The 26,728-nt window shown below is 41.5% G+C and overlaps 1 protein-coding gene across 1 annotated transcript in view; it reads left to right on the forward strand.

Annotated features, from left to right (window-relative positions):
• Window positions 1-26,728, forward strand: part of LOC113406807 (neurobeachin-like) — a 942,582-nt gene that overhangs the window by 362,080 nt on the left and 553,774 nt on the right. The window contains exons 31-33 of the mRNA XM_029911985.1: window positions 1,813-1,967; window positions 6,726-6,852; window positions 15,978-16,105. Coding sequence (XP_029767845.1) covers window positions 1,813-1,967; window positions 6,726-6,852; window positions 15,978-16,105 — 410 coding nt within the window. The remainder of the gene's footprint in view (window positions 1-1,812; window positions 1,968-6,725; window positions 6,853-15,977; window positions 16,106-26,728) is intronic.

Here is a 26,728-nt window from a genome sequence, read left to right on the forward strand (position 1 = left end):
GAGGAGGCAGAGCGGGGGGGAAGGGGCGCAGCAAGGCGGCCCGCAGCACGGCCGGCAGCCGTGGCTGGAGGAGCAAGGGGAGGCGCAGCATGGCGGCCGGCAGCCAATGGGGGGGACGGCACAGCCGGAGGAGCCAGCCAAGGGGGGGCGTGGAGTGGCCGGAGGAGGAGCCAAGGGGGGCACCTTTTTTATGTTTGCTCCCCCTGCTCTTAGATCCTGCCACTGTTGGAACCATTTGTAATTATCTTATCTTATGAGGAATGGATGAAGTCCTAGGGGACTGGAGAAGAGCTAACATAGTACCTATCTTTAAAAAGGTGAACAAAAAGGGCCTGGGGAATTACAGATCAGTTAGCCTAACTTGGATACTAGGACAGATACTGGAACAAATTATTAAACAATCAGGTTGTAAGCACCTAAAGGACAGTAGGGGTTATAAGGAATAGCCAGCGTAGGTTTGTCAAGAACAAATCAAGCCAAACCAACCTAATTTCCTTCTTTGACAGAGTTACTGGCCTAATGCATAGGGGAGAAGCAGTAAACATGATATATCTTGATTTTAGTAAGGCTTTTAACACAGTTCTATGTGATATTCTCATAAGAAAACTAGGGAAATGCACTCTAGATTAAATTTCTATAAGGCAGGTGCACAACTTGTTGAAAAACTGTACTCAAAGAGTAGTTATCAATGATTTGCTGTCAAACTGGGAGAGTGTATCTAGAGGGGTCTCATGGGTCTGGTACCATTCAAGTATTTTCATTTGTACTTGAATAACGGAGTGTAGAATGTTTATAAAATGTGTAGTTAACACCAAGAGGGTTGGTTGGTGGAGGGTTGCCATCACTTTGAAGAACAGAATTAGAATTCAAAATGACCTTGACAAATTGGAGAATTGGTTTGAAATCAACAATATAAAATTCAATAAAGACAAGTGTAAAGTACTTCACTTAGGAAGGAAAAATCAAATGCACAACTACAAAATGGGAAAAAACTGGTTAGGTGGTATTACTCCTGAAGAAGATCTGGGGGTTGTAGTGCATCACAAATTGAACACAAGTCAACAATGTGATGCTGTTGTAAGAAAGGTTAATATCATTCTGGGGTATATTAACAGCAGAGTCATATGTAAAGCATGGGAGGTAATTGTTCCGCTCTATTCGGCACTGGTGAGGCCTCAGCTGAAGCAGTGTTTCCAATTCTGGATGCCACACTTTAGGAAAAATGTGGACAAATTGGAAAGAGTCCAGAGGAGAGCAACAAAAATGATAAAAGGTTTTTAAAAACCTGACCTAGAAGGAAAGTTTAACAAAAAAACGGGCATGTTTAGTCTTGAGAAAAGAAGGCTGAGGGGGGGAGACCTGATAACTCTTCAAAGAGGACCTGTCCTCTATAATTGTTAAATTGTTGATCAGTCATTCTCCTCGTGTACTGAATGTAGAAGTAGTAGTAATGGTCTTATTCTGCAGCAAGGGAGATTTACTTCGTTAGGAAAAGCTTTCCAACTATAAGGGTAGTTAACCTCTGGAATAGGGTTCCCAGGGAAGTTTTGGAATTCCCATCATTGGAGGCTTTTAAGAACAGGTTGGACAAATACCTCTCAGGGAGGATCTAAATTTACCTTGTCCTGCCTCAGCACAAGGGTCATGGACTTGATGACTTTTCAAGAACCCTTCCAGCCCTAGATTTGTATGATTCCTTGTGTATTTCTTATCAAAAGTGGTTTTAAAAAAAAAAAAAACAAAAACAAAAACAAAAAAACCCGTGTCACTCCTTTGTGGTGCTGTATTAAGTTGCCATTTCTTTCTCTGCAGGAGTGTTGTCGTACCTGTAAAGAAACCGCCTCCAGGTAGTCTAGCTGTCACCACAGTTGGAGCTGCCACTGCTGGAGGTGTTCTGCCACCGGGTACTACACCAAACATATTTGCTGCTACAGGAGCTACACCAAAAAGTATGATTAATACAACAGGTATCGTCCTTAAATATTTTTGTGAACCTCATCTTTTTCTTTGTGTTGTATTTTTTCTTCAGTTGTCTCCTTTCTATTATTATTATTATACCTTTTTAAAAATAAAAACCTTGAAAGCTCAATTATATCTTTTTGTCCTGTAAGGAGGACATAATTTCTTCTTGCTGTATGTGTATCCCCACCATTATTGTTTAAGGAAATTATTCAGCCTTATACAGATGAATATATAGTCTTAGAAGCATTGAGGATTACAACAGAAATGAGTGAGTTTCCCCATTGCCGCCTCCTCTCTCCCGTGAGAGCATATTTGTAGGGGATATATACACTTAATGCTAGTAGATATTCCCTATTTAACACCCCAAGAAGGCAAAAACCCTACTATGTTGCTGCTAATATACCCTAGAGTGGAAGAGGGAATATATTCCTTCTTGACCCCAAATCTATTTATTAGTATTTGTGAATAAAAGTCATAATGGTTTTCTTTCATAAGACCTTTCAATGAATACCCACCAATGTTAACATGAATCATTCTTCAAGTAACAGTTTAATTTCACCTTAGAGATAACCTATAAAGGTTTAAAAAGAGAGGTAGGGGCTTGTTTGTTTCTTTATACTTAGGGTTGCCAACTTTCTGTTTGCAGAAAACTGAACGCCCTTGCCCTTCCCCGCCCCTTCCCTGAGGCCTTGCCTCTGCCCCACCCCTTCTCCGAGACCACGCCCCCCCACACTCCATCTCCCCTCACTATGTTGCTCGCTCTCCCCCACCCTCACTCATTCTCTCATTTTTACCGGGCTTGGTCCAAGGGGTTGGATTGCAAGAGGGGGTGAGGGCTCCGGCTGGGAGTGTGGGCTCTGGAGTGGGGCCAGGGATGAGCAGTTTGGGGTGTAGGAGGGGGCTCCGGGCTGGGACAGGAGGTTGGTATGAGGGAGGGGATTCAGGGTGCAGGCTCCAAGCGGTGCTCACCTGAGGTGGCTCCCAGAAGCGGCGATATTTCTCTCCAGCTCCTAGGCGGAGGTGCGGCCAGGTGGCTCCATGTACTGCCCCTGCCTGCAGGCACTGCCTCTGCACCTCCCATTGGCTGTGGTTCCCGGCCAATGGGAGCTGCGGAGACAGCGCTTGGGGTGGGTACAGCGCACGAAGGTCCCGAGGCTGCCCATAGGCCTGGGTGCCAGAGGGAGATGCCAGCAGCTTCCTGGGAGCCGGGCGGAGCAGGGCAAGCACCCTGCCTGCCCCGCTGTGGGCGGCCAACTGGACTTTCAACGACCTGGTCAGCAGTGCTGACCAGCGCCACCACGATCCCTTTTCAACCAGGCGTTCCAGTCTAAAACTGGATGCCTGGCAACCCTAGTTATAATGCTATAAGGAAGGCCTTCAATTTTTATTTGTTACATTAGAAGTTCAGAGGCTGCCTACCCTGGAAGAATCTATGGATGACAGGAGACTGGGTAGGATTATGACATCACAGATATCTGAGCAATGAAATAGAATTGAGAGAGGAAGTTATTGATAGTTGAGAGTTAGTTCAATGATATGATATAATCCTCAACTTCAGTCAAGGGTTGAGAAAAATAAAATCTTTTGGGGGGGGGGAAAGAGGGCTGAAATCTTCTCAGCCTTTTTTCTGCTTCATAAAATAAAATAGGAAATGCACTCATTTTTTCCTTTGCAGGTCACCTTTAACTCTTGCTAACAGGACTTTGCTAGTAGAAATGTTAATTAATCTTTTGAGAAAAAAACTGCTTTATAAATTAATTAATTAAATTAACACTTTTGTAAACATTTCTATTTGTTTACCTGTTTCTGTTTAGTTCAAGTTCTGTTTGTAATCCCCTTTTTAGGTATCCATAGACCATAAGACAGTCCTATATTGAAGTTTTTTCTCCAAATGATATTTTAGGCCTCAGATCTTCACATCATAACTTTAAGCACTCCATACCTTAAATCAACTGAATAGCTCTTCTTTGTACAGTGATTGCTATTAAGAAAGCACAATGATTCTAAGTACAGTACAGGGAAATACTGCGGTATCAGATGCCACAGTGTGTTGACTGTGGGTAAATGTTAGTTTTTCATAGTTACACCTTCTGTGTATTCTTTTTATCATACCCATTTTTGTCTAGCAGACTTGTCATAGCAGACTTTTGGGAAAGTATTGACTGGAAAGTATTTCAGCAAATTTTACCCATTTAATTCCTCAGAACTACAAATGTACTGAGCTTCTTAACTGATCTTTGGTTAAGGAAGTTCATTGCCATTTTGGGCTTGTTCCTTTGTGTAAAGCTTTTTATGCCTGAATTCACCGGAATGAATATTTATTCTAACTCTCTGATCTCAGCAAATAGTTTAAAAGCTGTTCTTTGCCTCCTTCCATTTCCAAAAGATAGAACTTAATTTCCATGTTTTAAAAGGTGTATATGTGGCAATGATAAATTGCAAATCAGAAGCTGTTGGATATATCTGACGCATTGAAAATATAAACATATTGCTTACATTGAGAGTCAAGTTATGATGGTTTTTTTTGTTTGTTCGTTTGCTTTGGGGTTTTGTGGGGGGGGGTTGCTTTGTTTTTGTCATTGAATTAGCTGAAGTGTGGGATTTACAGTTCAGGTGATTCAGTCATATACCTGCAATAATTAATATAATGAATTATATGGGTCTGTTCTTAAGGCATGTTTGCCCAAAGTATCCAGATGCTGTCCAGTTTATATACTTGCTGCGGTGTTTAAAAATCCCTTGGTAAAAAGCCAGTGAAACAAATACTACATTGTAAAATGAACTAAGCAATAATTTACTGAGATGCGAAAAATGCTATTCAGTTATTTAGAGACACTAGATGTCCCCCCACATCCTCTATTTCTTGTAGTTTTTACAATATGCCACAAATGTCACATGGATATAACTTCATCTTAGAAAAGTATTCTGCACTAAGGTCTTTAGGACAATTATTTAAAAAACAAAATACAAAAACAAGCTGTTACATTCCAAATCATCATGTCACAGTCAACGTCCCATTGTTATCACCGCTGTCACAGGACAAGCTTCGATTTTAGATCTCTATTAGTATGTCTCAACTGCACCCTTTTGGGGACAGATTTCAGTACCTTGACTCCTCTCTGGGTATACCCAGGCACTCCTACCACTCTTAGACTGGATCTCTGGACACAGCCATCCTGTTTCCCAGCTGTCTTAACTGGACAAGCCCAACTGGGTTTGACATCTGCAAGCCCTTTTCCTCTGGGAGCCTCTGACAGTGGCTAATTATAGTGAAAACAGCTTCTTGAAAACAAAGCATTTTTTATTTATCCAAAGATATATAGCATGCAGAGCAAAGGGTAAAAACAATAAAGGCCTATATGCCTATTTTCCCTTATCTAAACCTTAATGTTTCCTTGAAAGCTTTTGTAAGTTCTTTTCATCCCAGTTACCTTCACCTCTGGATTGGGAGAGACAGCCTGCTTACTGCAGTTTCTGTGTTTGTGTTAGCATCTCTTTCCTGTACAGCTTCTGACAACCCACCTTCTTTTTTTAGGGCAACATCTTTTAGGATTTTAATATCCCCTTTGATCCTAAACTCAGGTCTGGAATGAAGTAAACCTTTCCAGCCTGGTTGAAGTCAGGTAGGGATGTTCCCCAATTAATAGCTTCCCCATTGTTTCCTCAAGGACCATTGGTATTCTCTCAGAGTGCACCTTACCTTTGTCATTGTTTAGTTTCCTCCGATGTAACCTCTTTTGAGTTATGTCCTTGCAGTCAGGCAAGAGAATACCAAGGAGGTAAACTGAGGTGCATATAGGATCAGGGCTTTGGAGCTGTGCTCCGGCTCCGCTCCAGCTCCAGGCAAAAACCTGCAGCTCCACTGCTCCGCGCTCCAGCTCCGGGCTCCGCTCCAAAGCCCTGTATAGGATGACCAGACAGCCAGTGTGAAAAAATCAGGACGGGGTAGAGGGGGGATGTAATAGGGTCCTATATAAGAAAAAGCTCCTAATATCAGGACATCTGGTTACCCTAGGTGTATGTGATACTTGTTTAAAAAAAAAGAAAGAAAATATACATAACTCTCTCATTCTCCACACAAACTTATAATGAATATGGCTTTATCATTCTGATGATGGTTTGTCTCATACAATGGTGTGAAAATATTTTAGCCTGTGGAATTTATTTTTAGGATCATTGAGAACAAGAGGTAAGACTTGTTTTTATTTTGTTTCTTTTTCTTCAGAACTGCTATTAAATGTTTGTAAAAGGGCTTTTGAGAATTAAAATTGCTATATAAAATATTAATATTAATATGTAGCTTTGCAGAGTTAATCACTGATCTGTAAAAATAATTAAAAAGGCAATGAAATTAGGAGGAAGGAACATTTTTCTTTTGAACCTTTTTTTAATTATATATATTTCAGTGACTGAGTCCTTACCTATTTTCAGGCCATTTCATTTTATGTTAGTGTACTTTGATCTGTGGTTTCCCTTCATTTTTATGTTAAAATACATTCTAATTTGTAACATGCGGCTGTCTAATTTAGCAGTAGACATAACTTAACTGTAAATATGTAGAGCAATATAAAAAATGTATAGCCTTATTAGCATAGTAAATCATTCTGTTATTTATATGTTAAAGCTCTTAATTTTTTTTAATGGATAAGATTTATTATCTATTTAAAAATAGACTGCCATGACAGGAAACACCATTGTATTTAAAATCTTTAAAATTTGTATTTTTCAAACTGAAATAAAATCTAAATTTCTTTTGGTGACAGGTGCAGTGGATTCAGGATCTTCCTCTTCCTCTTCATCCTCTAGCTTTGTGAATGGTGCTACCAGTAAAAACCTTCCAGCTGTACAAACTGTTGCTCCAATGCCAGAGGATTCAGCTGAAAACATGAGGTGTGCATACTTTATAATTTTATTTCAGTTGTCTCTCTCATGGCACAACAAAATCACACAGGCAATAACCAAAATAATGCAAAAATGAAATTTATAAAATATCCTGGGAGGATGCAAAATAGTTATTAAAATAACTAAAAAATACTGCTAGCCTTGAAGTGAGTTCAATTGTATGTATTTATTTATTTTATTATTTTCTAGATATAGCTTAACAATTGATCACAACACTGCAGTAGTGTTTTAAGTGGTGATGTTAGTCACATGGCACAATGCACTAGTGGAAGGCCCTCAGAGACTATGGTGATGAGTGTAGTATAAACACCTACATTGACTAGAATAGAATTATACTTCCACAACAAAATCCCAATTGGTATTATACACCAATAAATGTGTTAGTTTGGTATGTTAGAATGGGAGGAAGGCTGGTTCAGTGATTGCAGCTATGGGCAATCTGGATTCAATTTCCTGCTTTTTCAGATATCCTTTGTGACCTGAGCAAATCAGTTAGCGTGTCTGTGCCTGAGTTGCCTGTCTGTGAAATGGGGATAATAATACTTCCTTACCTCACAGAGAAGATATGAGCGCTGATGTATGTGAGGTCCTCCTCAGATACAATAGTGATGGCAACTATATGAGTACCTAAGATGGATAGAACATATAATCTTGTCAAGATATGTTGTTAATATGATCGCCAAAAAAACTATAGTTAATATAGTCAGTCATACAAAATAATATCCTTAAGTGCTAACATTTTAGTGTTACATTTCACTGAAAAAATGTTGCTTTAAAATAAGTTGTTTAAAATAATTTCAGGCTCTAATACTTTATTAAAAAGTGCTGACCAATGTTTTACAACATTTGCCTAACGGTTTACAATATTTAATATTGTTAATAAGAAAATTCCATACAAAACTTCTAAAAGAGCCCACATTGCCAAGTAGAAATAGAAACCTTTGCAGAACAAACAAATTACTTACTGTATAATAGAAGGGATAAAACCAGTCTTTGAAGTGCTCAGACATCAAACTATGTCAAATCTTATAATTAAAGCTGGTCTTCTAAGGAGTTTATTTTTAAACCATTGTAACCAGTGCAACAGTCATAATGTTTTCCACTAGCACATTAGAAACAATACTGTTGCAATGCTTATTAAGAAACACTTTGGATCCAGAATATATCCTAGAACTTTATTTTTAACTAGAACTCTGTTCCAGCAGTTATGTTCTGATTAGAGCTGGTTGAAAAATTTCCAATGCAACAGTTTTGCATCAGAAAATGCAGTTTCATCATAATAGAAACCTGTTGCAGGTATGTGTCAATTTCAATGAAATTGTCCACGGTTAAAAGATAAACAAATTATTTTGAATTGATCATTTCATGTGATAATGGAATGTTTCATTTCAATTATGTCAAAATGTTTTGTTTTGATTCATAGTGTTTCAGCTTTGATATATTAAAATATCAATTTTAATACTGTAGTTATAGTCTATTGTATATATTTATTTAATATTCTATATTTTGCCTCATTGAAATTAAACATTTTTCCTTATCAAAATGAAGTGTTTTGACATTATTGAAACAAAGCAATTTGATGCTATAGAAACAATGCAGATGCTCAACTGCAGTCGTCATTGTGTGTTTGAAAAAAATCTTCCATTTTAGTGAGTTGCACACTTTTTAGATTAAGTAGATTCTCTTGACTACCGTTTAATACAGCATTGCTTTCTCCAAGTATAAACTGGTGGCTCTGCCATATAATAAATCCTTACTGAAAAAGGTAAGATTTTAGATAGAATTTTGGAGTCATTGTTAAGGAAACATATAGGTCTTGAGAATCTGGATTTTTATTTAGCTCAAAGCATATTGCAAAAGGAGATATTCCAGGACAGATGGTTAGCTTCCCTTGAGATATAGTACTCTGTATAAAAGTATATTTAATAAAAGCTGCTATAGCCATTCTTGCTAGGTTTAATCAAATCCGACAGGCAATCTATCTAAGCCTGGAAGTTGTACAGTTTGAAGTAAACTAATTGCATACCTAATTTTCTTCCTGGTTACTTTTCCATCTAGTAAAACCTTTAATACAGGTCACCTTTGTGTAGCTGGCATTTTGCCAGTTAATCGTTTAGTTTGTTTTTCTGTCATCCCCTTTGGATTATATAACCTTCTAGATAATTTAAAGAAAACGTCTTCAATCCCTCTTTGTGACTGTATGATTAAAATTGATTATTAATTGTAGAGATGAATTTATTACATACTTCCTGTGTAATCAACCATACTAATAAGTAGCGAGATCTCTCCCCAGGGTGACATACTTTTTGCTTTGGGGAAAAAGTTATCAACTCCCTGCATTTAAGAAATCATTTTCATTTCAATCTACTTTATTCCATCTTAAAACATACATTTCCAGTCTAATTTTTCCAGACTTTCCCCTATATTTCTGGGTTGTGTTTCTTTCAGTCTGCAAAATAAGAAATTATTAATTCTCAAACTTTAAAAGCTTCCTAGAGTGTTACTGGGAAGCCTCCAGAGATGTATTAATTTTGTGATTCAATATACTGTGGGCTGTAAATGTCTTGTCTATGTAAGGAGTAGTATGTAATCTCCATATTTTATCATTTCCTATTATCATCAACTCCAGGTTAGTAATGTTACATAGGGGAGGTTCTGTATTCTTATAAATCTATTTAAGTGGCCAATGGAATGTAGGTTATTGAGACTATTTTGTTGATGCATGAAATTAGTGCATTTTCTATAATATGCTGTCCTGAAGAGTTTTGTATGACCTATAGCTAGAAATGGAGACCAGTGATTGGGAGAAAGCTTCAGTTACTTTTGATCATGGATAAGGAACTCAGTCTTCTGTACTACTTCAGGCAAATGTTTACTTATTCTACCTGCTGGTAGCAATTTGGGGTGTACTCTGGCTCCTGCTGAAGTCAATGGCAAACTCCTATTCACTTCAGAGAGAGCAGGAACAGTCTCTTTATTAGTTGACCCACTTATTCAAACAGGGATCCTGTCTATCATATCTATATATGTACTTTTGAGGCCCTCCTCATTCTAGTTTCTGAACAACTTCAGAAGAGAAGAACTGGATGGTACAGGGTATTTTTAATATGATGCAGAGTCTTTCACGTGTATGTCAGACAATTCAAATACTTTAAATTTGATCCACTGTTGAATTGGACTAAACTGAAAAAAATACATGAAGGATTAGAGTATTTCCAATTTGTCCTGAACATCTGCAGATTGAGTGGAAAAGACAGCATCAAGTTATTGCAAAACACTCTTAAAAGTCCCTTATTTCAGAAGTGAAGAGGGATTATATTTACTCCCTACATGGGGTTTCCTTATTGTACTCTGAGCTATTCTAGCTTCACAGAATAGGTAAGTGGCTGTTGCAGGCAGCTGGAGAACCAGAATAGCCTGTCCCCCTGCCCTTTTACTGCTGTGTGTGTCTTTGGGTAAGGGAACAGCCAATAGGTGTCACACTCCCTGGAAAATATATTTTGGATCTTTGTGGAGGCCAGCTTAATTTGACAACCCCCGTGAGGAGTGAAGATAGCAGGAGTCTGCTAATCAGTTAAACATGAAGAACCCAAGGCATCTCTCAAAGTCATCAAGAACAATGTTGAGTAACAGGCCACAAAATCTCCCATCCCTATTATGTGGATAGATCACAAGAGTTCATATACATTTCAAAACTTGCAAACCTCAGCTTGGTACACTCAAATTTCACTTGACGTGTTCAAGGTGAAGTGAACTCCAAACTCAGGAGTTGTGAACATATCTACAGTGAAACAAATAAATAAAAATTGGTGGGTTTTGCACTTGTAGACCTGGCTCGCTGTACAAATTAGCCGGAGACAACTCTTTCAAACACCAGTGCCCTTTTATTTCCCAGTCTTTTCCCACCACTACGTATATACAGCTATATACAATTCAATACCAGTCAGGTAGCCCCTTAGGGAACAGCTTGCTCTTACAGCAGCTGGGAGCAACAGGCCCTCACTCCTCATTTTCCTGTTCCTCCCCGCCTACTTCCTTCCTGCTAGCTTTATAGGCCTTCCTCTCAGCAGGCTCCCAGGTGATTGCTCTCAGGCTTCTTTAATAAGCCACACCCTGCCCTCTCCAGCCAGTTCCCCTTGATGGGAGCTCTGCTAGCAGGTTCTGAGCTAACAGGGGCTGGTTCAGTGCCTCTTAAGCCAGCACCCTGTTACACACCCTCCCCCTTAAGAATGGCGCCCCCAGGCCCCCTTTGGCCCCTCGGCCCTTCCGCCATTCCCCCAAAGGAGGCTCTTTTGGGGAGCCCTTCCTGCTCCCAGCTGGGTCCTTCCCAGCCAGCAGCCCAGATGGTTTCTCCATCCCTCTCCCACAGAAAGAGCATTTCTCCAGGAGTTGTGTCCCCCCGCCCAATCTCTGCTTCCGCCCGCAGGTCGTCACACCAATCACAGTGTGGCAAGCCCCCTATCCCCAGCTCCCCCTGTGTGTCTGTCTGGGAATCGGGGTTTCTTTCAACTTCTAGCGGGACCTCCCGCTCCTCAGTTTCCCCCGGCTCTCCTTGCAGCTCGGGGCTCTCCTGCCCCTCCAAGGGGGGTGTCAACATTCATCCCACCGCTGGGCAGGACCTTCCATGCCTCAGTTTCCCCCTTTGTCCCAGTACATCTGGGGCTTCTTCCACAGAGAGCGGGATCAGGGGGTGTTCCCCCATGCCCCTTCCTTCTCTGGTGGAGTCCAGACCGACCAGCTCCCCCATATATGCTTCCCGCGGGTCTCCTGCTCTGGACTTTGTTGTCTAGGAGTTTTGTCTTGGTTCTCAGGACAGGGCCCATCCTCCCGCCCTGGGGTCCTCATTCTCCGGGGGTCCACCCCCCCTCTCGGGGTACCCCATTGTTTCATGTCCGGTAGTGGGGCCCAGTCCCGGCCTAACGCTACTGGACACGGTAGTTTCTCCAGGACCCCTACCCTCTTCCACCCGAAGCAACCCTTCACTTCTAGGGATACCTGGGCTACCAGGCAGGACTTCCTGTCCCCATGTACACACCCGAGGGCCATTCTTTCCCCCAGCGTGAGCCAATGTGGCTTAACCAGCGCCTTTTGCACCAGCGTGCAACTCGGGGTGGTGTTGACTACAGCCGTTTTGGGGTCTCCGCCCCACTTTCACAGGCACAGTGGACACCCCCAACCCCCACTTCCGTTCCTCCTGTTCAGTCCAAGCACAACAGTCCACCCAGTCACTTTCCATGTCCGGGCAGTCTTGTTTAACGTGCCCCGGCTTCCCACACCGCCAGCACGTTAGGCGGGCGGGCCTCTCAGGTGCTCCTCGGGGCTCCCCTTTTTTCTCCTTGCCTCTCCTGGGGAAGGAGTCCATGGGCTTCTGCCCCAGTTCCCTGTTTTTCCATTGCCGGTCCTCCCCCCGGGGTCCCTCAGCCTCTATATACTCCTCGGTTATCCGGACCGCCTCTTCAACGGTGCCTGGCTGGTGTCTCCTCACCCAGGTGCGCACCGTCCCCAGGAGGCTTTGCAAGAACTGCTCCAGTATCAGGGAGTCCATTATCTCCTCCATTGTACACGTGTCAGGCCTCAACCAGCCTGTGGCCCAGTCCCTTAACCTCTAGGTGAATGCCCGTGGTCGCACAGCAGATGTCCACCGGGCCGACCGGAGCTTCTGCCTGTACCTTTCCGCTGATAAGCCTACTCAGTCCAAAATGGCTGCTCTCACGGCCTCATAGTTCTGGGCAGCCTCTTCCGCCAAAGCCATATAGGCCACTTGCGCCTCGCCAGTCAAATAAGGGTCTAGTCAGAGGGCCCAGGTTGTCCTGTCCCATCCGGCCCCCACAGCTACCCTCTCGAAAGTTCCTAGGAAGGCGTCCGGGTCATCCGCCGGGCTCATTTTACAGAGTCCCCAGTCCGGTGGCCGGGCACCCTCCCCTGCCCCAGGACTCACCAGCCATTGCAGGAGCTGCCCATGGACATTGCTTTGCTCCCGGATGAAGTCCTGCAGGCTTTTCTGCTGCTCGGCCTGCCAGGCCAGAGCAGCCTGTCTTTCTGCTTGGTGTGCCTGCTGGAAAGTCTGCAGGGCTTGCTGGGTTTCTTTCTGCTGCTCTATGAGCCATTTCAGCGTCTCCTCCATTGCCGGGCCACCAACCGTGCTCGCTGGCTTCAGTGGATCCCAGACAAGCCGCCACATGTAGACGAGCGTTTCCTGGCTAGCTGTACAAATTAGCCGGAGACAACTCTTTCAAACACCAGTGCCCTTTTATTTCCCAGTCTTTTCCCACCACCACGTGTATATACAGCTATATACAATTCAATACCAGTCAGGTAGCCCCTTAGGGAACAGCTTGCTCTTACAGCAACTGGGAGCAACAGGTCCTCACTTTCCTGTTCCTTCCTGCTAGCTTTATAGGCCTTCCTCTCAGCAGGCTCCCAGGTGATTGCTCTCAGGCTTCTTTAATGAGCCACACCCTGCCCGCTCCAGCCAGTTCCCCTTGATGGGAGCTCTGCTAGCAGGTTCTGAGCTAACGGTCTGGTTCAGTGCCTCTTAAGCCAGCACCCTGTTACAGCACTGTTCTGTTTTTGTTTCCTTATCTCTAGCAGCAACTGGAGAGTTCTTCAAATCCAGTATCTGAGGATAGAACAAGAAGCAATGGGCTTAAACTGCAGCAAGGGAGGTCTAGGTTGGACATTAGGAAAAAGTTCCTAACTGTCAGGGTGGTTAAACACTGGAATAAATTGCCTAGGGAGGTTGTGGAATCTCCATCTCTGGAGATATTTAAGAGTAGGTTAGATAAATGTCTATCAGGGATGGTCTAGACAGTATTTGGTCCTGCCATGCGGGCAGGGGACTGGACTCGATGACCTCTCGAGGTCCCTTCCAGTCCTAGAATCTATGAATCTATGAATCTATGAATCTGAATTTCAGCTAGTACAAACAGCAGTGCAATGTACTGCAAGAAAAGAATCAAAATGATTTTGAGTTGTTGGAAGAGAGCTTCTGATCTGTATTAACGTCATCTGTTTTATATTATTTATTATATGTTAAAGGCTTTCATATGAACTTTATTTATATATAGTTCTATATGTAGTGGATGCCTTTGAAAACTCAGAATTCATCATTCCAGGTATCATCAATAATTTTAGTTTCTTCCTGTACTTAAAATGTCAGCACTTAAATAATTAAGAACAATAATGTTCTCAGTGCTGTAAAAGAAGCAAAAAGAAGATGGTTTTTGCCCCCAATGGCATGCAGTCCAAAGACAGACTACTAAAGGCCCAAAAGAGGAAAAACCTAGTTTCCTGTTGTGTTTTTAAACTAATGATTCATCTGTTGTGGGAAACACAAAATACTTTGAATCTTTAGTACAGATTTGAAAGAGGAGAAGGAAGTAGCTTGTCAAGCCACTGATTGGGAGGGGAGTTACATGCATGGGAAGCCCAAGGGACTACAATAACTCAGTCACGATGGAATAGCACATGTTGAGTATTTAATAGCATCTGATAAACTTGGAACTCTAGACCAGTGGTGCCCAAACTTTTCCTGTTGTGCCCCACTTACCACTAATGGATTCTGTCCATGCCCCACCCTCCATAACTGCACAGTTGGCTCAGTAGAGGAGCTTGCTCTGAAGACGGAGCTGGGGACAGAACTGGGTAATGGGGGGGATCTGGGGCTAGAGGCAGAGCTGGCTGGGAGGGGAGAGGGAATGAGGGCAGAGCTGGGCTGGGGATGGAGTGGAGCTGTGGCTGAGGGCGGAGCTGGGCTGGGGGCAGAGCAGGGCTGGGTGGCGCTCCCTCACTGCCCCCCATGGGGGCTGGCCTGGGCCCTGCTGTGTGCCCCCCAAACGTTCCTTCTATGAGGGCACATCCCACAGTTTGGGAACCACTGCTCTAGAGAGAGGATTATTACTTAATATTTATATTAGGGTAGCACCTAGAAGCCCCCACAATGGTAGGTTGTGTACAAACAGATATTGAGAAATAGTCCCTGCTCCAAAAGGCTTACCATCTAAATAGACAAGCCAGAGAAAGGGAGAGTCTGAAAACTGAGGTGCACAGAGGTGATATGACTTACCCAAGGTTACACATCTAGTAAGTGGCAAATGAGTAGCCAATGAGTAGAATCCAGGTCTCCTGACTCCCATCCCTATCACTTGGTCCATTTTGCCTAACATCTCAAAGCTAGACTTTGTTGTCTGAAAGTTTATCAAGAAAGCAAGAATGTTTGTATGAGGTGGTCTTAACCATTAAAAATTCTCCTCTTCATGCTTCTGAAGTTTGAGAAAAATTATGAAATACTGAGAATGCAAAGTTGTTGCTGCAGAGCAACTGCCAGTGCACATTCGTGCATATTTTAGAGATATTTAAACTTCAGTTATTGATACTCTGTTCACTTGTATAATACAAAAGCAGGATAAACATTACAACAAAGACAAATTATATTAGACTCTTCATTATGGAAGGTGATATAAAGGGGACAATTAAGTTCTGGTGAAACCAGGCACATCCAGTTTGGCTATTTCAGTATTGAGAGTCCTTGCCTCATGGATGTGAAAGTTCATTTGGGAAAAAATTGCATACAATGAGAACACTTAAAAGTTGGATATTTTCCATGCTGTAGTATTTTCACCTTTTAATTGAATTTTCTGTACTTAAAAGGTAAACTCATTGAGGTTTATATCTTACCATAAGTTTTTGTAGTAAAATCAGGGTCTGGTTGTTTTTTTTGTTTGTTTGTTTGTTTTTTTGGTGGGGGGTTTTTAAGCACAACAAACATACATCATTAGTTGAGATGATAGATGAAGAGGACTTGCATTTTGATGCCTGGGGTTCTCTCATCCTCCCTTAAAAATGAGAATAAAATGCTTTCTATTTTGTATTGATTTATAAATCCTGCTAAGTTAGTGAGACAGTCATTTTCCTGAGCTGGACATGAGTGTTACAATTTCTTTACTAACTTAAATAATGCTTTTTAAACACTGTATTGTTAATCAAATCACAGTCATTCCATTATCAGAAGACACACTGATACTTACAGCCTTAATTAGTAAATAGACATAAAGTGATATAATTTAATTGCTGATATTTCTTTGCCTTCAATTCACATGCTTTCTTTTCTACAGCATCACTGCAAAGCTTGAAAGAGCTTTAGAAAAAGTGGCCCCACTCCTGCGTGAAATTTTTGTAGACTTCGCCCCTTTCTTGTCCCGTACGCTGTTGGGCAGTCATGGACAAGAACTGCTGATTGAAGGTACTGAACCATTATTAAATTACTAATATTTTGGCTATTACTCTGTGCATAAGGCACAAAATGCTATATGCATGTGAGCTGTGAATTAATCTTTCCTTTTCAGAGGAAGTTATATAACTATTTAGTGGTGCATTAATAAATTTAGGTAGATATAGTTTCATTTCCTGTAACTTATTTTCTATTTGAGTAATGCCTGTCGATTCATGAAAATTGACTACTTTTATTCCCAGTTTCTTAATTTGTTTTGTAAGTGGCACCCTGGGTACATGCACAAGCTGTTCATCCTGGCTTCCAAACAAACACAACATAATTAACTTTAATTTCTATATATTAACTTTAAAATATTATGAGTACTGTAAGTCACTCAGTCTGATTTTTAAGAGACTAGAAAAATGAGAGAGCAGATTAAAATAATTGAACCTGGGAGAAAAAGGAAGGAGACTGTGTGCTAAGATAGATAATGTATGGAGATAGAAATGGAAGATTCCATGATAAGTAACCCTTCTTACTCCCCATCGTGTACAGATGGATTTCCATAGGCAAATTGTTACCTTATTTTACATATTTTGCAGTATGGTCTGGGGTGGGGAGGGTTGAAGTGTAATTATTGTTGAATGGAACATTCTCAGAACCTTTTAAAAGGCTTTTAGTTCATATTTACATATTGTCTTGATTTCCTAGTGGTCGTAAAGTGTTGGGAAGACAAATGAATAGACTTCCTACACTATTTTTATTCACAATATGCAAATAGTTACTGTTTGCAATGAACAAAGATATTCATGGAAAGCAGCAAAGTTTATACATATAACGATCTACATAAGGGCCATTGTGAAAAACACAAATTTGTGTTCAAATTCTCCAGCCAAACTCCTTCTCTCCTGCACATGTATCACCCAAATACTAATACGTAATTTTCCCACTGCCCAAAGCCAACCACCACATGCCCTTCTTCTATCCTTAATGCTCAATGTATTTGAGTCTGATGATTCTGGCTGATGGGCAATTGGCCTTATGTTTGTTGTCCGGCTATACCAAAAAAAGGACAGGAAACACTTGATATGATTTTAATCAGGCTGCAACTTTATTATTAGATGTTTGGGACTACCCGGCAAATAACAGTATACAGTGCAGGTAACCCCATAGTCATTCAATAACTATCCAGGAGGCTTCTGTCAGCCCTCCCCCCCGCCTTTTTTTTTATCCAGATCCCCCAGCCAACCCATTGCTGGGACCTTACCATCGCCCTTCCCTCATAGGAGGGGTAAGGTGGACTACAAGAAAGGGAAGTTGGCTCCTTGCCATACCATTCATTCATAGGAGCCCCGAACACACACACGCTCTTTAAGTCCTTTACCAAGCCGTTTATCTGGTCACTGTACACCTTCCCTATGGAGTTTCTGCACTGGACATCTGCCCCACAGTTACATAATGAGTTGCAACATATAGCTTAACTCCCTTCATGTCTCACATTAATAATGGCTCCCTGAATCCAGTGTGGGGAAGGTGAAAACCCCACCAACTCCACCAATCTGGTGGTAAAGGAAAAATTTCTTCCCAGCCCCTCTATAAAGGGGCAACTAGCGCAGTGCCCAGCAGGTCCTAACCAAACCTGGTACTTTGCCACCTAAAGGGGGCAGGGAGTGGGTGCTGCCTCACCTGCTCTGTGGAAGAGGGCTTCTCTGGATTGGGCTTGCCCCTTTTCAACCCTTCTAGTCCCAGAGGATGAGTCACCATCGCCAGTCTGACCCATTCCCCACTTTTGCAGCAGTTCTGACCTCATTTTCCCCCCTCCCCCACAGCCCTAGAACACTGTTCCCTTTCCCTTGGCCAGTCGGACAACCTTCTCCCCTCTGAAAGGTGAAGTGCGGTCATTTGTCTAGTTACTCTGTAACACAAGGAAAGCCATTTGAATGCAATAATTCCCCACGTGGGTTCAAATATTTTCTATTGTCTCATAGTTTTACAATTGTGAAAGGAAACTATTGATTTGACTTAAATACATGTAAAGCTACTGGCCAGGGATTTTCCCAGTAATTTGCAGTGATTCTAAGCTGCTTCACTGGGTTCCTGTCTTAGATACCTTATTTCAGTGAAATTACTAGTGGCACATCTTTGCAACTTTGGTTATAACGTTATTTGAATTAACCTCTTAAAATCAGTAAAACGAAAATCACAGTTCATAGCAGATATTTGACAGATATTGTTTGGTTTCACTCTTTCTTACAGAGTGCAAACCGGCTTGGCTTAGTTTCATTTAGGTCCTTTCTTAAGACAAATTCCTACAGGTACTAGCACTGGTTTAGCTGTATTGGTGCCAGCAATGGTGGGAGCCCCAGCATGAACTCCAGCAGCTTCTGGCAAGTGACAGAGATTTAAATGTCAGAAGCTGCAGGAGTCCTGACCACAGTTAGGCTCCCAGCAATGCAACTGAATCAGTGGCAGCACTCATGGGAATTTTCTCTATAATACTTCACAACACACACAAAGTGCAACCTAAAGAGGTAGCATTTATCTTGTCATTACATATACCTTGCTGCAGTAAAGAGCAGTTTTTTAATGTGATCTCATGGTGATAGATCTTTCTGCAGTAAGATAAAGGTTCACATTTTGGTTGTCACAACTGTACATCAGCATCATTAATGATATTAACAAAGCTCTGGGAAAGAGAATGTGTTGCTTTGTGTTTCATCTATTGGCTGTTTGCCCGTAAAGAAATAAAGCAAAACGTTTTATAGTTCGACACAACAGCTATTATCTTCTGGGGCTTTTGTGTTTTTATAACAAAAGAGTGGAGTTTTCAATAAATAGATATTTAGAACCCAGGAAACTTTTACTACAAGTTTTTAACAATTTTACAAGAGACCAAATTTTGAATCTACACTTGGTGGTGTCTTAGCTGAACAGGAGTATATTCACCTCATTAAAAAAAAGAGAGAATTTCATTTTTGACCTACTGCATTACATTTTAAACTCCTTCCCTTGCACCGTTTGATTTACTTATTATTTCTGTAGTGCTCTTAAGGCTGATCTCTTCTAATTTTCAAAGCTTTAATCAAAATATGCAATTATATTCAGCAGAAAGAAATTGCTGTTGATATAGATAATTATTCAGACTTACTAGAAAGGTCTGAAAAGTAGATGGAACAAAAGTTTCTTAATCCAAGAGTGTCTGTTACCCGTATGTATTAATGGAATGGCAGCAAAAATAATTCTTCCACATTGGATAATCATTCTTTTCACCCAAGGGAAGATAATTAATCATGTCCTGTAACTTAATGTTGCATATCTAATCTATATAATATTCACATCTATACATCGTTCATTTATTTCCCTTTTGCGATGAGTTGTTACCTGGGCAGTCCAAAATTTTCAAAATTGGACATCCAAAGTTAAGCAACTAAATTATATGCTAACACCTACATAAGTAACCTCATTTTCACATATGCTTAGAACTCATAACTCCTGTTGAAGTAAGGTCAATTATTTGGGTGCCTAGTTTGTAGGCACCAATGTTTGAAAATGTTCCACTCAATGCAAAAAGGTATTTCTTGTCTACTTAATAGTTGTTGATCAAGGAGTACTATTTCCTCTTTAAGATATGAAGATAATAAAAATAATGGCTTTTGACAAGCAAGCTGTCTTAATAAAAATAAGACAGCTTGCTTATTTGGTACTTATAAAGGAAAAAGAAACTACTTTGTTTATTGTAGTGTTAGATATAATAAACGTGCTTAGGAGTTAATTTGTCTATCTTGGATATGTATATAGTGCTTATCATCTTGATACCTAAGCACTGATCAATCAGAGTAATTATATAAATGGAAAAAATTCTATTCAGAATAATTTCCTTGCTTTTCTTTATTAAAAAGATTATCATCCCCTTGTCCCTTCAAAGGGCATCTCCACTGACTCTATTGAGTGGAGTATACCAATGGAATGCTTGCTAGGGTGTTAGTGCACAGAATTCTTGTGTAGTGTCTTGATAATGTAAGTTGAATCTTTTATTGGCAAACGACAATTAGCTTGTCTGTTCTCTTTGTGAGAATTTGATCTATTGTTTTATATGTTTAAAGATTTTAATTATAACAAGATTACAAAGTAGTAAATAAACTTCATTTCATCTCATTTGGAGTTGCTGCCTCTTTTTCAAATTGATCAACATAAATCTGTTTATTGTATGTTGTAAAACATATTTCCTTTTAATTACTCAAGTTTGAAGCATAAATATTTAATTCCTGTTCTTGCTGTCTTTCAAAATCTGCATGCCTGGTTTGTTTTGTTTGTTTTATTTTTTGCATGGTTCTAAAGCGACTACCATAACTACCAACAGCTTAATTCTGTGAGGTGCTGAACACCATCAGTTATCATTGATGCCAACAGAAGATGTTGGCCCTCAGCCCTGATGGATCTAGGCTCTTCTATGTGTCTGGGTTTTATTTGTAATTGCACAGTTGTTGAAATTCATGTAATAAATTAGAGTCATGGGTGCATTTATAACCCACTTTACCTAGCACTCTGTTTATTAATATATACCTGCTGAAACAGCATCTAGCATTCCAAATCTTTGAGCAACTTCAAACAGCCACTACTTTCAAATTAAAAACTCTCCCCTTATACTCTCCCCCCTTAAAAAAAAAATCTGTTCTATAAATGTGTGTTCCTTACCTCACCAAATAATGTCACATTACAGAGTTCAGTACATATTCATTGATACATGGCATCCATTTTATCCCTGATAGATCATGAGATATCAAACCATAAGTTCACAATATTAGGCTACTTTAGGTTATGGTTAGAGCTTTCTAAAATATTAGTTATAATTGTTCTCTCCCTCCATGACCTGCACAGTTCTACTTCCAATTCTAAAACAATTTCTGTATGAGATATGTGCATAATATCTGATGTGATTCAATAAAAGTTTTATTGGCACCCTTTTGAGAAGACCTGCATAAGTCATTCATGGTTTCTTGGTTAATGCAGCAATCTCAAACTCTGGATGATAAAAACCTGTATACTACACCATGCTGTCATATATGTCTTAAACTTATAGATTTATAGATTATAAAACCAGAAGGGACCACTGATGGTCTGGTCTGACCACCTGTCTAACACAGACCATAGGATTTCCCTCAGTTAATAACTTGAAGCACAGTTCCAGTCCATGCTCAGATAATAAGTACAATGTGGTTTACGTTTTGAGAAGAGATATGGGGAACTGGCTGCTGTGGTCAGGACTGAGCCAGAGACAAGCAGAGATCTCACAACGTTTAGTTGTTCATACATGTTCTAGGAAGACCACTGGTGTCACAAGGACTTTGTGTAGTTGCTGACTGGGGATGCAGGAGGTGTTTATTGATATACTGGTTTTCTGCATGCTTTGTAAAGTAGTACTTTTCCCCTTTTTGTCTCTCTTCTCAATAAACTTTTTTTCTCCTAGTGTCTTGCACTTCTTACTGTTTGTATCTTGATGTGATTCATTGATTTCTTAAACCACTATGTAGGTTAAAACTATTCTTGGAGATAGCTCTACCTTGCACGGGGACGTGTATGCCTACTATTTTAGTGCTACTAATTGATTGTCAAATTCAATTTACATTGAACAATTGACACCACAAGCCAGATCAGTGCCACCCAACTTACAAACTCAGGCCTGTCAGACATGTTGGCTAGTGCCACCTTATGCAACGAGTTACAAAGTTTAAAACCAACAGCTTAGAATCAACCCCAAAACAGCCAGATAACAGAAGTCAGGGATTCGGAGCTTTCATTGTGAAGCTCTGTTTAACAGTTGGGCAGACACATAGTGTGATGTCTTCAGTTTCCAGATGGTCTCCAGATGCAACCCAGGTAAAGTGCATTACAATACCTTGAGGTGACAGTGGTTTGAATAACTCTAAAATGGTCTGTATTGAAAAAAAAGTATATACACTAGACGTGAGCAAACTACGGCCTGTGGCCCGCGGGACCGTCCTGCCCAGCCCCCGAGCTGCTGGCCATGGTGGCTAGCCCCAGCCCCTCCCCCGCTGTCCCCTCTCCCCTGGAGCCTTAGCTCACTTGCTCCACTGCCTCAGCTCGCTTGCTCCGCCACAGGCGCAATGCTCTGGCCAGCGGGGCTATGAGCTCCTGGGGCAGCGCAGCTGCAGAGCCGGGCCTGACCCCATCTCTGTGCTGCGTGGTGGCGGCGGCAAGGCCCAGCTGTAGCGCCGCCAGCCACCGGTGCTCCAGGCAGCACAGTAAGGGAGCGGGGGGGGGGGGTGGATAGAGGGCAGGGGAGTTCAGGGTGGTGGTCAGGGGGCGGGGGTGTGGATGGGGGCAGTCAGGAAGGAGGGGGGGTTGAATGGGGCGGTAGGGGGCAGTCAGGGACAGGCGTTCCGGCGGCAGTCAGGGGACAGGGAGAAGGGGTAGTTGGATGGGGCAGGGGTACCGGGGGGGCCGTCAGGAATGAGAGGAGGGGTTGGATGGGGCACCGGGGGTGGTCGGGGGCAGGGAGCGGGGGTGGCCTTCAGGGAACAGGGGGAGTTGGATGGGGCAGGAGTCCGGGGCAGGGGGGCAGATAGCAGGTGGAGGCCGGGACACGACCCCCTTCCCTAACCGGCCCTCCATACAATTTATGAAACCCAATGCAGCCCTCAGGCCAAAAAAGTTTGCCTGCCCCTGATATACAGACTCCTAAATTGTGATCCTTTGTCACATATGGTGCTTTCACTCCTCCAGTGAGGGATACGAATATAATCTTTACCAATCCTTCTAATTTCCTAATCATCATTACCTCAGTCTTGTCTGAATGGAGCCTCAACCAGGTAGTCCTTCTCCAAGGGTCATTTTCTTACAAATACTGTTATACATTCCACTGCACCATTCAAATTAGATGAAACAGAGAATATCATACTGATGGCAGCACAGCCCATGCCGCCTCATTAACCTAGCAAATGGCCTTGTGTACATATTGCACAAGAGATGAGACAATAAGATTCATGTGGAATCCTGCATAGGAGAATTCTTGGAGCAGTTGCCCAAAACAATCCTTTGAGACCAAAGAAAGGAATTTAGCCAGTAACGAGCAGCGGTACCATCCGCACCTCAAATATGGCAGCACATTGTGATCAGTGGTATCCATAGCAGCTGATGGAGTTCAAAGAATCAGCATGAACACTTTGCCCTCTCCTATCACTAGGAGAAAACTTATTGATGCTACCTGTGCAGTTTGTTCCATTTCCAGGTCTAAAACCTGCATGACTTGTAGCTTTTGTGGTTGCATATACATAGTTAGCAATTTCTGCCAATAGACTGTGACAATCTGGGAATTCCTTGGTACACTTTGCTGAAAAACTGGTAAGTCCTGTGTGCTCAAAATTTCTCTCCACCTTTCTCTCTGAGATTTTTCAAGGCTTTTTTTGTTGTTGTCATTCCTGTGGTCTGGAGCACAGATGCTATCAAGCTGACTATCTCCTTGCTAGTCCCCAGCCATCCTCTGCTGCACACTGTTCTTTCTCTCTCCCCCCTTCTGCCACATCCAGACTCCTAATTTTATTTCACACGCCCAGGAACTATTTCTTTCAGCTAATCAAATTATTTTGCTAATAACATTCCAGCAGGCCAGGCAATCAGCAGTGTGTGTCATCTTTTTGTTTTCTCCACAAAACTTGCACTGGTCACTGTTCACAGAGTTCAAAGAGCCCAGTTAGGGACCATCTTGAAAGGGGGAGGGAAAATGCTTTGTCAGAACTCAAAACAAAACTTTCACTCTAAAATATCTGACGAGATGGAGATTATGCCTTATGCCATTTTCTGTAGCAAAAAGCATCCAGAGCCCAATTCTGGGCACTCCTTCAGTTCATAGATCCTCAGAACAATATTTTTAAATTCCCAAAATATATTGGCCTGGACAATTTTCAGCTGTTAAGGTACCTAGAAGCTGATCAGGGAGAATTGTATATTTCACCATTGACTTGCACAACCAAACAGTTGTTATTGCTTACTGCTTATTGTTTTCCTTTATCTTCTGAATCTACTATAAAACACTTGCAACAAAATCCCAGCAAAACAACACTACTGTCTCTGAAAGACTTTAACAAGTCTCATATGGCTAAAAATTGGAACAAGAATTTGAGGTACAGATAAGTGACTTTCTTCCGAACTTCTGAAGAGTGTTCAGTGTCACTAATAATGCATTGAACAACTGAATATTATTAGAGCATTTGATGAGGGTGGCTTTACACATGTGGAATGTTTTGCACATTGCTTTCATGTGGTATTTCATGAGTTTTTGTAATAAAAAATGGAATTTGCAGGATTTGGTTCCAACCACATGAAAATCAGCAGGTGTTTATTACACAAGACAAAAAAAAGTCCCTTAAAAAGCTCCAAACAGAAAATATCACTGCAGATTGGAATCCTACTGTGCACATTTTACAGCCCCTTCCGAAACAGAAACAAGTTGCTGATGAATTAGCTTAAAGTGTTGTGTACAGCCTGCTGGAATTTCATAAATATCAATTATGCAAAATTCTTTCCCTAATTGAGATTACCAAAAGAGGTGTTACTGAAACAGCCTCCCTGTGTACAGTCATACCACTTAAAAGGCTACTAGAACATGAAATGTTTCTTACAAACGGACATTTTGACAAGTCAAATAAATATGAAGAGATACTGTATTACAAATTTGCCATAAATCTGGATCAGAGAATGATGAAAGGTTAAAGAGGCAGTAAAAATCAGCATATGTGCATGCTTGCCATTCAACAGAATCAAGATTCAGGACTTTACAATTTCCACTCTATTTGGCAGAAAACACTATTTGACAGTTCACAGATCTTTGGATACCCAGGAACTGAAAACTGTCATAGCAGAAACCTCTGCTTATTTTAGCCACAGTGCAATCTTCTCTGAGCACCTGCTACAGGATAGTTATAGAAGAACGCCCTGTGTCTTTACGATATACTACTAGCTCAGGGATTGGCAACCTTTGGCACACGGCTTGCCAGGGTAAGCCCCCTGGTGGGCCGGGCCTGTTTGTTTACCTGCCGCATCCGCAGGTTCAGCTGATCGTGGCTTTCACTGGCTGCGGTTCACCGTCCCACGCCAGTGGGGCCTGCGAGAAGCCGCAGCCAGCACATCCCTCAGCCCGCGCCACTTGCTGCAGCCCCCATTGGCCTGGAGTGGCAAACCGTGGCCAGTGAGAGCCGCAATCGGCCGAACCTGCGGGCACGGCAGGTAAACAAACCTGCCTGACCCGTCAGGGTGTTTACCCTGGGGGGCTGCATGCCAAAGGTTGCCGATCCCTGTACTAGCTTGATGAGTCATTTAATTAGGTTGTAGGAATTCCGTGAAGTAGGGAACAAAGTATGTTGTCCTGATCTTTTAGGTTTAACTCCTGAATTGCTAAGATTCCCACCCAGAAATGTATGTTCTAAACGTGTTTAACGTGGCAGGAAATATTGCAAATCAGAGTTTCAAATAGCTACTGGAAAATGCACATCATCTGGCACTTTTTTGAAAAGTGAAGCTACAGTAATTAATTTCACATATAATTGTACTTCTGCTGGAAAAAGTCCATCATGGTCTTATGATTTGGATTGTTTCAAAGATGCTTTTCACTGTGTAACAGAGGCTAATCACTTATGCCCTCTTCTTCGTCTTTAGCCTATGTGGTCCGAGTCTAACTTTAGGAGGATAGGGATTGTCAATTGCTACTTTGACTCTGTCTCATCACTAGTACACCAGTTAACAATACATCTTTATGATTCAAAATAACAAGTAGAGGAGAACCTATCCTGGATCTGTTGCTTACTAATAGCAAACAATTGATTGAAAATGAGAGAATAATATGAAAGCCTCAAACCAATTACTTTCATTCGGTATAATAAGGAATGGATTAATAGAACAGAGCTCTAAAAAGGCATTTGATTTCAGGAAAGTAAATTTTGACATTAAGAAATCTCAAGAGTAAGAACTGTTGGGAAGAAGTATTGAGAATGGCTGAAATGCTGAATTTTGTTTTTAAAATGTCATTAACAAAACTGGAAATTTTATGATTAAGAAACAAGGAAGACTTAATACAAACAACTCTTCATAGAGAGCAGGTAAGGGAGTACTCGGAAAATTTGAACATATAGAAATTTGGACCAGGGGACATTCTTGAATTTCTCAGGCCCTGTTTGCCCTGTGCAGTCTTGGACAGCGTATCCCAGTTTCTTTTTCAAGCTAGTTGTCACTCTTCAGCTCTCAAGCAGTTGAGGAAAACCTGGACAAGATTGGTATCTGTGTCCAAAACTATAGTAGAATACCCCCTTGAGGACTTCATAGAAATGTAGGGCTGGAAGGGACCTCAAGAAGTCACCAAGTCTAGCCATCTGAACTGTGGCAGGACCAACTAAATTTAGACCATTCCTGAAAGGTGTTTGTCCAACTTGTTTTTAAAAGCCTCCAGTGATGGGGATTCCACAATCTCCCTTGGAAGCTTATTCCAGAGCTTAGCTACCCTTATAGTTAGAAAGTTGTTCCTAATATCTAACCTAAATCTCCCTTGCTGCAGGTTAAGCCCATTTCTTTTTGTCCTACATTCAGTGGACATGGAGAACAATTGATCCCTATCCTCTATATAACAGCCCTTAACACACTTGA

Source organism: Terrapene carolina, unplaced genomic scaffold (assembly GCF_002925995.2).
Source record: "Terrapene carolina triunguis isolate 2854851 unplaced genomic scaffold, T_m_triunguis-2.0 Scaffold141, whole genome shotgun sequence".
Taxonomy (NCBI): Eukaryota; Metazoa; Chordata; order Testudines; family Emydidae; genus Terrapene; species Terrapene triunguis.